An 11,654-nucleotide genomic window follows, 5' to 3' on the forward strand; every position below is an offset into this window, starting at 1 on the left:
CATTATGCCAGTTAATGATGAATTCATTAATTTGTGGATTTCAATGGAATTTTAAAGAGTCCATTCATTTTAAGAAATGAACCAAACAAATGAATTGAAATTTGGTGAAGGGAATTTGTCATTCCAATTCCATGAAATCCATTTGAATTCCACGAACCAAACGGCCCCTAATACTTAATTTTCATCACGTTGTTAAACTCTATGCTTATGGAATCAAATCCCATGACAAGTTCCAACTTGATTTACCTAATACCACATCTTGTTCTTCATTGAAAGCATGACAAGTAGGTATGATAAAAAAAAAATCCGATCAACCCAAGCTAACCTAACGTGTAATAATTCAATCTGAAGCAACTTGATTTTTAATCGAGGTGTAAATCTTCAAACCATATGTATTTGATTGGAATCGGTTTACGGTAATTTTGAACACAATATTCATTTATTTCTTGTATTTAATATGATTGTTGAGTCCCTATTAATATTTACGTTAGACAATTACACTATAACGTATCTTATGTGTGTGTGTACACACACATACGCATGCGCGGACACACACACACACATATATATATTCAATATATTATCCATCTTTATACAACTCTTTCGTATATATGTTCTATGTTTAGTAAATGTGAACATATATATGCAAATTGAGAAAAGCAGTTGAATACGATTTACCTAAGATTTGAGAAGCGTGGATGAGTTGTACAAAGTAATTGATGATGAGAAAAGAATTATAAATAGAGACGACAACATATTCAAGGTCAAGGGAATATTTTAATGTGTCAAAATATCAACTTCATCAACCCGATCAACCCTTACACTTTGGATTGAGTTGGGTTAGGTTATGTTAAGATTTTTCAAACCACATTGAGTTAAATTATTTATATATTTTCAACCTGGTCAACGCAAGCAATAAACTCTAATCACAAGATATGCCAGAAATCCCCAAAATAATAATATATTTAGAAATATTTATCTAATTGATTTTTATAAAAAAAAATGTTTGATAAATCTTTTAAACGATAAAAAATGTAAATGTATAAGTTATTAGAAAAAAAATAAATTAATATAAAAGTGACGAGTTCATCATCGTTGATTACATAATTTGGTGTATCCATCTTTTGGAAGACAATTTAACTTGAATAGGTTATTATTTTATAAATCTCATCATTAATTATATCATTAAGAAGGTGTTTGGGATTGCTTATTTAAAACAACTTATGTTTTTTTTGTAAAAATGTTTATTAACTTATGTGGTATCAAACCGGAGTTCTGTAAAAAGTGTTTGGATTAGCTTATAGCGGTACCAAACTGCAATAAGCTGATAAGTTGTTTTTTAGTGTTTGACAAATTTTGCTTATATCTATAAAATGACCAAAAAGGACAGTCTTCCATATTATTGACTTATGAGAGTGTTTGGGATTGCTTATTAACTTATTTGATTTTTTAACATATAAAAATTTGTTTTTCATCATTTATAATAATATCTATGACAAAAATTTATATCAATAAGATTAATAATTTGTATTAATAAGAATAATTAACAAACATTTATATCAATATCATTAATAATTTATGATAAAAATAATAGATTTATAACCAAAATATCAATAACAAAAAAAATGTAAACTTTTATAACCAAGGCATGTGTTTGGATATTAGAAAACTACTCAAGCTTCCAAATTTTTGTCCAACAGTGTGCCTAAATTTATTACTGTAAATTCAATGGTTTAGAYGTTGAACTTTGCTTGCTTTGTTTGAAATTATATGTTTGTAGAATCTCATAATAATAAGCACTCTTTGACAAAAGAAAAACGATGAACAAGAACAGAGAGGTTTCAGCTTTGGTGATTATAGCAGTTGAGAAAAACAATGAACAAGTAAAAGCTAATTCCTAATTAACATTGGTAAAAATTAATAATTGAAACAGATCCAAACAACAACTTCAGGAAGAAAACAATAGAATATACTAATGAGAAGTCTGAATTCATCAAATCCCAAATTACAACGAGATTAACAGGAGAGAAATCAAGGACTTACACAGTACCGTATCTGCGTCGATGTATCTGTTCGTATTGGTGGGTTAAGGTATCGATCTTTGTTCGTATTGGGTTAAGGTATCGATCTTCTGGGGTTAGGGTAGAATCGTATCGGTTGTGTACAATCGTATCTGTTGGTATTGGTGGGTTAGGGTAGACGATGATGGTTTCGTGAAGAGATATATATGGAGAAGAGATATCAATGATGATGATGATGATAATCGGAAGGGTAGACGATGATGGTTTCATGAAGAGATATAAATGGAGAAGAGATATCAATGATGATGATGATGATCGGAATGATAGACGATGATTGTTTCGTGAAGAGATATCTGGAGATATCTATAGAGATGCATGTGTTGTGTGTATATCTCTTCGTGAAGATGATGAAGAGATGTATACGCTGTGTATTGGAGAAAGGGTGTTATACAGGGTTAAAATGGTAAACTAGTAATAAGTTGATTTTCATAAGTCAAGAAGGATTAACTTATCAAAAACTGCTTATTACCGGTTTGGCACCGGTATAAGCAATTTTTTTTTCTTACCCAAACACTAAAAAATAGTTTATCTTCGGTGCCATACTGAAATAAGTCAAAAAACCACTTTTAAAAGCAATCCCAAACACCCCCTAATTACGTATAGTTTTATTATCTCAAAGCATTTAAAAAAGGAGTAAATTACTTTTTAGTCTTTATGGTTTGTTAAAAGTTTCAATTTTTGTATTTATGGTTTTGAAATTACAATTTTAATCCCTATGTTTTAAAATTTATTACTTTTTTCGTTTTTATAATTTAAAATTTATTGATTTTTTTTGTTTTTATGGTTTATAATTTATTTATACTTTAATCATTTATACTTAAAAGTAGTGTTTTATCCTCAAAAGTGAAAATAAAAATGAATTACAAACCATAAAGATGAAAACCGAAATATTAAAACCATAAGAACGAAAATAAAAATTTCCAACAAACCACAAGGACTAAAACATAATTCACTTTAAAAAAATTATATAAAATAATAATATTTTAATATTAATGGTGAAAATGAATAAAGAAAATTCATTTATCTCATAGCCCATCAAGTTTTAATTCATTAAACATAGAGTTTTCCTTATTTTCTTTAATTTAGAGAACAATATATATAATTTACTGAAGTAAAACTACAAAACAAAAACTTATTTTTTTTATTTTTTAAAGAATGTGGTGGAGATGCTATAGTCAAATAAAGCCCAACTTTTAGGTCCCGTTTGGTTTGCAGGAATAGAATGTATTTAAAGGATTTGAATTTCAAATACATTCCAATCTCATATCTGATTTGTTGGATTGTCTGGATGTAAAATTCTAGGATTTTTAACTGAAATTCTACATTCATAGGATTTTGAAATCCTTAAGAGGTGTTTGAGATTTCATGGGATTTTGAATGATTGTATGCAATAAGGTCTAACAAAACATTAAAAACATTTGTTTTCTAATAATCATTATTAAAAATGTAATTTAATTATTTTTACAAACAATGGAATCCAATTTCATTTCAAATCTTACAAACCAAACACATAAAGAATTCCAAATCCCTTCATGAAATCCAAATTTATCACAAACAATCTGCAAACCATAGGGTTCGAATCTTTTTTTACGCTTCTCATTTTAACTATCTTTCTCACACAATCCTTTGCTTTTTTACATTATTGGTAAAAACTACAAAAATAATATATCTCCTTTTCCAATACTAAGTTTTAAAGATTTCTACTTCATATCTCTTTATTTTTACTACTTGAACATATTTCAAACAAAAAACTGAAAAATCTCTTTGCTTAGATGCTCCATCCCCATCAATCCTTCACCATCCAACTACAATGAATTGATATGCCAGACAACAACATTTTTCCAATTGAAAATGAAACAAATAAAATATCTGCTTTCCATTCCTTTACTTTCTGTCGACTAAATTGCCAAAAGGAACATTGGAAACCAGAGTTTTTATCATCAAATGGCTCATCAGAGTCCAAGACTCCTAGTGCCAATAGATGTCACCAAGAAACCAACCCAACAGAAACTCCCCCTTCACAACCGCTGGCACCCCGATATACCACCAGTTGCCGAGGTTAGCGTTGGTGAGCTTTTTCGAATCGAGATGGTGGACTTTTCTGGAGGCGGGATCACACGAGAATACACCGCCCACGATATCAAATATGCTGACCAGTCGGTTGTAAGTCTTGTTATCCAATATCTACTACAATTAGGCCCAAGTAATAAAAATCCAATTGACACAAATGAGGCCTAAGGGATACGAATTAAACAAAAGCCCAAATGGTAAAAAATCCGATTGCAGATTGATGGAATGAATCAACACCTGCCGGCCACAGATTCTTGATTTGGTTATATATACATCATGTGTATATATATCCTAGAAGATTCTTACTTTCTCTCACACACAGTCACAGGCACAGTAACAATTCATCATCTATGGCTCCTTCAACACCAAGACTAGTAGTACCTGTAGACCTGAAGAAGAAGCCATGGGAGCAAAAGCTTCCCCTCCATAACCGTTGGCATCCTGAGATACCATCGGTTGCTGAGGTGAAAACTGGGGAATTTTTCAGGATAGATATGGTGGATTGGACTGGAGGTGCCATTAAAGATGACGATTCTGCTATTGATGTTAAACACGTGGACCTTTCAACAGTAATACAATATGCCATATGTGATCAAGTTCCATTTGATTTGATGAAACGAAAAAGAAAGAAAAAAAGCCATTGACTTTGCTGGAAAACTGGTTTTCAGGTGCATTATTTGAGTGGGCCGATCAGAGTGGTTGATGAGGAAGGAATTCCGGCGAACCCAGGAGATCTTCTTTCAGTTGAGATATGCAATTTGGGTCCTCTTCCTGGTGAAGAATGGGGTTTCACGGCGATCTTTGACAGAGAAAACGGTGGTGGTTTTCTTACTGATCATTTCCCATGTGCCACTAAAGCTATTTGGTATTTTGAAGGAATATATGCTTACTCTCCCCATATTCCAGGTGACTGAATTATAAAAGCTTTCATTTAAAACAAACAAACTACACAAGTGTTTGATGTTGATCGAATTAACAGGTGTACGGTTTCCGGGTTTAACTCATCCTGGAATAATTGGAACTGCACCTTCAATGGAGCTACTTAATATATGGAATGAAAGAGAAAGAGAGCTGGAAGAAAATGGTCTAAAATCATTCAAGTTATGTGAAGTTTTGCATTCAAGGCCATTAGCAAACCTGCCATCCACAAAAGGATGCCTTCTTGGCAAGGTATGAATGATTTGAGAACGATTATAAGTAGCAAACAGTTGGTAAATGAAGCCTTGATTGATGTTGTAGATTCCAGAAAGAAGTCGGGAATGGGAGAAGATTGCTAACGAAGCTGCAAGAACGATTCCCGGAAGGGAAAACGGAGGGAATTGTGACATCAAGAATCTAAGCAGAGGTTCCAAGATTTACCTTCCGGTGTTTGTGGAAGGAGCTAACTTTAGTACAGGAGATATGCACTTCTCACAAGGCGATGGTGAAGTTTCGTTTTGTGGGGCGATCGAGATGAGTGGTTTTCTTGAGCTCAAGTACAATTCACTATCTCATATATCTGGTTTTTTTCTATTATAACATTTAGACATATTTAGCATCCGATTTGTGTTGTAGTGTTTTGTTTCAATTTGGGGTTGTTTGTTATTAGATGTGAGATCATAAGAGGCGGGATGAAGGAATACTTGACTCCAATGGGACCGACTCCTCTTCATGTTAATCCGATATTTGAGATAGGGCCGGTAGAGCCAAGATTCTCGGAATGGCTCGTATTTGAGGGAATCAGTGTCGATGAGAGTGGAAGACAACATTACCTTGATGCGAGTGTTGCTTACAAGCGTGCGGTTTTGAATGCAATTGACTACCTTTCCAAATTTGGATACTCGAAGGAACAGGTTAGGATTAACCAAACCAAGCTGATCCAATATATATCACATCTCGAGAGATATTCAAATACAAACCCTCTAATTAGTAGAAACCATACAAACCAATCTCAAATGTTTATCTAATTTAATGAATATATGGTTCAATAAATATGTCGATTGTTTCTTAATATAAAACGTTGATTATAATGAAAGATCTCTGATAATCTTCCATAAATATCCATACCATAATAAAAGAACCTTTGGTTTGTATGGTTTGCATGAATAACATGATTTGTATTTGAAACTTCTTTTCTCATATGTGGTTTGAAGGGTGACGTTTTGAATTCATCAGGKGTATCTTTTACTGTCATGTTGTCCGTGCGAAGGGAGGATTTCAGGAATAGTCGATGCTCCAAATGCTGTTGCAACACTTGCTATTCCGACGGCCATCTTTGATCAGGTATACCAGATATCGATCGGTCTGTCTTCAATGTCTCTTTTCCGATATTAAATTAGTTGGCAGATTAAAGCTAGATATGTGTTTGAAAAACTGAAACATATCGTTTCTTAAATGCAGGATATTCGACCAAAACGTAACAAGTTGCCAGTAGGACCGCGGGTGGTGAGGAATCCAAATATTCCAAGATGTAGTTATGACGGAAATTTACCCATCACAAAAAACCCTGGTGCAACAGGAAGTTAATATAAATATGGTACCACTGAAAAAAAAAAAAATATATATATATATATATATATATATATATAGTTTGTTCAAATGAGAATGCGGTTAACTTGTGAAAATGTGAGAAGTTTCAAGATCACATATGGATATATATGATACGAACACTGAATTATATATGATTAGAAACATGTTGCATGGACCAACATATAGCAGACAACTTTCCTTACGACTTCCATTTTCTTTTTGAATGTGTTTAATCATATATAATTAAGTGTTCGTATCATATTTAATCATATGTAATATTACAACTTCTCGTCTTCTTACAAATTGACGAGTATGGATTCTATTGTAAACGTACTTTGAATTTTAAAGTTAAATAAAATCCAATTGATATATTGGCATTTAATGTAGGATATTGAATTCTCATGTAGTTGCACTTACTTTTTAGTTCATCAAAAGAAGAAAAAGCAACCTTTGTTGCCATTTCTTGATAATGGTGGCCTGGTGGGTCCCAACTAAAAAGATATACCAATCCACTGAAGTTTAATCCATTATAAACATAAACATTCATGAAAATAAATGTATGCCGATTTATGTTATATATAATTATTATATATTTTAAAAAAATGAAAACTTGTTATCTTGTAGACTACATAAGGTGTAGGTTAGGTCGTAAATATGAATGCGACAATGTACATAGATGGTCCGATGGAACAGAAAGGGGGTATCCCCTCCCCTTTGAAAATATGGGATCGTTTTCGAGATTCGGGCTCGTCAAGATAAAAACACATTTTATTCGGTATATTGTACAAACTTTTAAACATGTTTTTTATTTACAAAAATGGTTTATACGGAAAACTCAAAATGTTAATAAGCTATTGTTTATGTAGGACGTTTAAATTCATAAATTTTGTATGAACAACTAACATGTTTGATTAATTATATAGGTAGTTGGACGTGCTTCAAAGTAGTAAATAACGTATCTTATTTTTGAAAAATAATATAATAATTATAGATGTTATTTTTTCCGTTTAAAACTTATATATGATCACAAGGCATTTAATTTAGTTAAAATTCAAACTACTTTACTCATGCTCTAATCTAATAAATTGAGTTTGAAACTCTTATTTGGGCGATCATGTTCGTGTAATTTGAGGTTAAGAAAATGGGTTTGTGTGTTAATCGGAATTCAAATAAATAACGAGAATGATGACGGATAATGACTGAGCAGGTGCATAATCGACGAACTATGCAAAGCAATGAGAGATCAATGGAGTATATGGGGAGGTTCAAATAAGAATTGGAAATGTAATAACTTTTTATCTTTCATGAAAACCATGAGAATCCCTTAAAAATATATTGAATCGTTTTTATTTTAGTTCATCAAAACAAAAAGTGACAAAAACATGTTAACATAGATGCATTAATTGTGGAACTCCGATTGCTCGACACTGACCTTAACATCCCTTGATGTGAAAAACATTGCACCTTAACTAACCATCACATGCATCACATATTGTACCATATCTTAACATTAAAAAACATTGAATCTTACATAACCTTAACATGAAGGCTATCGAGTTACGGTATATTAAGGTACCCAAATACGGATATCAAAAGAGCAAAATGCCCCTCCTTTACAAAAAGAAGAAGTGTGATCATCGTCGTTCGATCAAACACGATCAATGGTTGCAAAGTGGTTTTCATAGAAAAGGGGAGTTCTCACGATATACACACATATAGGGTCATAAATTGAATGAAAAGTCTAAATATGTTGAGAGTTGTTTTGGCCAAATTATCACTCAAGAACAAGATAAATATATAAACGTGGGAATAAAACAAAATTAACAAAGTAAAACAATAAAGTACACAACAGGACACAACACCACTAGAAGTTAGTAACGCAAAAAACCCTAAATGATGATCATTAATCCACTACTGTACATGTTAAAATATACCAGTAAACTTTAGAAAATAGATATGAAAAGCCTCAATAAAACCTAAACATGTACTAAAATACGTATAGGAAGTTAATGCCCTTCAAGTACGATGTTAATTACGACTAAGGACCATTGATGGGAAATACATTGATTTAGGGAAACTTGATTTGAATCTCTCCAAGCACATGCTTCTTCTTGGAGTTGTTTCTTGACTCGGTTAATGTTCGGCTAATTTGCTGAGCATGTGTTGACTCCTATGGGTGTTTGTTAGAGTGTCACTCTGTAATCAAATGGCCGTTTGTACATTTCATGTGTAATTGTTTCGTTGGGACACCCTTGGATACAAGCGTCAAAACATTTGAGTTGATTGTAGTTGCGTCTATGGGAAAATGACCTCAATAGTTTGCACCCCAGTTAGATATTCTAAAAGAAACAAATGAGAAGATCTTAATTCAATTCGAACTATATAACTCCAGAAGTGACATTTCACAAAAAAATCAATGATTGATCTGCTAATTTAACTGGGACCCCAATTCGTTGCCTTAAAGTAACATACATTCACTTATTTCCTTCTCGTATGAACTAATCTTCACTCCAATAGCTTGTGTGAATGCAATTTTTGGTCCGGCGAGCAAGGAACATATACGTCTTTGAAAGTTGACAAATTTGAGGAGGCGAACATACCCTCGAGCACCGTTATGGACAATCTTGGAGCGTTCTAAATCAAGGCTCGGGATGGATGAATCGGGCACCGTGTCGATGGTAAATGGCAACCCTAATTCAAGGGTGATGTAATTTAAAAAAAAAAGTAAAAATAAAAAAGAGTAGTCAAAAGAAGAAAAATAAAGGCGTATGTTGGAAAAGAAAAAGAAAGGGTGCGATCTGAGACCGTGTTCTTGATTATAACACCCGTTTGATGGCCGCAAGGCCTTCTCTGCACTTCATCGCCTCCTCCATCAACATCACCAAATCCTCCCTTTCCCCATCGTCAACCCTACTTCTCCGTCGCATCGCTTCCGCCACCGCTCCACCGCAACAACATCATCACCGCAAACAAAAACACAAACACATATATCCTCCTCAAAACCCCCTCCCTCACCCACCTACACCTTCATTCAATAGCCTCCGGCCGACGTTGTCACTGCAGGAAACCCTGGCGCAAAAGATCGGCAAAGCTATCCGCCGTCCCGGCGCGCCGTCCAAGGCTAGGGTTTATACCGATGTTAATGTTATCCGGCCTAAGGAGTACTGGGATTACGAGTCGCTGATCTATGGGGGTTAGCGATCTCTTGTGGCGTGCGCCATCGTTTCTGTGTCTTTTTTGTTGCTTATTGTTTTCTCATTTATGCGATCTTGATTTTTACAGGGAACAGGACAATTATGAGGTGGTAAGGAAGGTTGGGAGGGGAAAATACRGCGAKGTTTTCGAGGGATTTCACTGTATTAATGASGAGAAGTGCATYATTAAAATACTCAAACCTGTTARGAAGAAGAAGGTTAGGACATTTCTTGATTGTATCCCCAATTTATTTTCTTAGATTATATACTCATGTTCCACATACTGCATGCGTACTTTCTACACATAAATGCTGCATAACATAGATGAACTCATTAGATATTTAGCCTGCAGAGATTCTGTTAAGTGTTGATGGATTGCTTTGGTTTTGCTTTGCTCATGTTTCACCTGAGTGTTGGTTTTCTTCTAAGGTTATACACTTTGTTTCCTTTCGTCCAAAGAAGGTGATTTCCCTTTCACTAGCTGTGCATCAGTTCTTGCGCTGGAAGGAGGTCGTGGAGCCTGTATCTGTATTCTTGTTAGCCTAAGATTAAAATCATAAAGAAAGAAGCAACTTCATATGTCCGATTCCTTGGTTAAGTAACCGTGTTTGCATATGGCACAATACTTGTTAAAAGTTGGCTATATACTGCTAGTGCAAGGATGTAACTTGTTCAAAATTGCAACCATAGGGACAAGATCCGTTGAATTTTCAAAAAACAAGATGAAACAAGTAATTTACTCTAGCCTAGTATATAAAGGGAACACGAGAATGTTTATATTACATTTATTTTTTAGACTAATAAATCATATATGATTGAGGTTCGTTCATCGCTCTTAGATTAGTGGACCAAGCGCCTTCACATTCTTGCATTGTTTTTATGAATTTATTTATTCAACAAGTCATGTAATGCGACAAGGACTCCTTCCTTATAAACCTATCAGGGTTTAGACGAGGTCGGACTCGAGGCGCATAAACAGGGAGCAGACACCCGAACAGATGTGCATTCACTTCCTTCTTTTCATCCCAAATATATTCAATAAATAAGTCTAATTTGCTTCAATATAATAAATATAAATTTTAAGGAGCACAAAAAAACTTCCAACATTATAGTTTATTAAAACTCCAAAAACAAGGGACAAGTACGAAATTTTCAAATATCATTCATCGAAATGGAATCTATCGACCTGTTACAAATCTAATCAAAATTTTGCACAAATTTCTCGATACTATTTTTTCAACAATTTTTGTCTTGTGTAATTGCTAAATGTCACCCTAAGAGCGTCTCTAACATATATTCAATATTTTTTTTATCTCCTTTTTCAAATTTAGATATTTCTCTAATCTCTGGGCTTTTTTTCTCTATTTTAAAAGAGTGTTTAAAATAACTGGTAAAGCTATTTTTCTTAAATATTCAAAATTTCTAATATAATATAGTTGTTAAACATGTCGTAAGACCATACACTAAGGGGGTGTTTGGTTCATAGAATGGAATTCGATGGAATTGAAATGCATTAAAATAATTTGACTTTGAAGGAATTGGAATGGAATTTGACCACGCGTTTGGTTGATAGGAATTGGAATGAAATCTCTCAATAGGATTGAACCAATCGTAATTGTTTTGACGATCCCACCCACAGTGGGGCGGGGCGGTGGGGATGGGTGGCAGTTGTGAGGACGACAGTGGTGGGATGGTGGTCGGATGGCTGGGAGTGGGTGGGTATGAAGGCGACAATAATGACATGGTAGTTAGTGGTGGGTTAGGGTAGGGTGAGATGGGGGTGAGTGGCGGTTGTGACAGC

The 11,654-nt window shown here is 33.9% G+C and overlaps 2 protein-coding genes across 3 annotated transcripts; both read left to right on the top strand.

The window, feature by feature from the left end:
* Window positions 1–3,947: 3,947 nt before the first annotated feature.
* LOC112515008 (formamidase-like) lies at window positions 3,948–6,671 on the top strand. 2 transcript variants are annotated; one of them, XM_025121659.1, is made up of 7 exons: window positions 3,948–4,244; window positions 4,820–5,057; window positions 5,131–5,321; window positions 5,391–5,626; window positions 5,740–5,983; window positions 6,306–6,413; window positions 6,531–6,671. In XM_025121659.1, exons 1-7 carry the CDS (start codon window positions 4,026–4,028, stop codon window positions 6,654–6,656), a joined length of 1,362 nt encoding a protein of 453 aa, XP_024977427.1. In that variant the 5' UTR covers window positions 3,948–4,025; the 3' UTR covers window positions 6,657–6,671. The 2 variants fall into 2 exon arrangements, with proteins under 2 accessions (XP_024977427.1, XP_024977428.1); XM_025121660.1 differs by having other exon boundaries at window positions 3,982–4,720.
* Window positions 6,672–9,491: 2,820 nt separating this feature from the next.
* LOC112500502 (casein kinase II subunit alpha-4, chloroplastic-like) lies at window positions 9,492–10,150 on the top strand. The gene is made up of 2 exons (XM_025104003.1): window positions 9,492–9,852; window positions 9,942–10,150. The coding sequence occupies exons 1-2, from the start codon at window positions 9,492–9,494 to the stop codon at window positions 9,965–9,967; spliced, it is 387 nt and encodes a 128-aa protein (XP_024959771.1). The 3' UTR covers window positions 9,968–10,150.
* The last annotated feature ends 1,504 nt before the right edge of the window (window positions 10,151–11,654 follow it).

Source organism: Cynara cardunculus, assembly GCF_001531365.2.
Source record: "Cynara cardunculus var. scolymus isolate 2C chromosome LG 1, CcrdV1, whole genome shotgun sequence".
NCBI lineage: Eukaryota > Viridiplantae > Streptophyta > Magnoliopsida > Asterales > Asteraceae > Cynara > Cynara cardunculus.

Excerpts from the sequence above, each read along its gene's own strand:
- LOC112500502 (XM_025104003.1), top strand. The coding sequence starts at position 9,492 with ATGGCCGCAAGGCCTTCTCTGCACTTCATCGCCTCCTCCATCAACATC. Across the intron at positions 9,853-9,941 it reads CGAGTCGCTGATCTATGGGG|GGAACAGGACAATTATGAGG; the intron begins GTTAGCGATCTC and ends TGATTTTTACAG.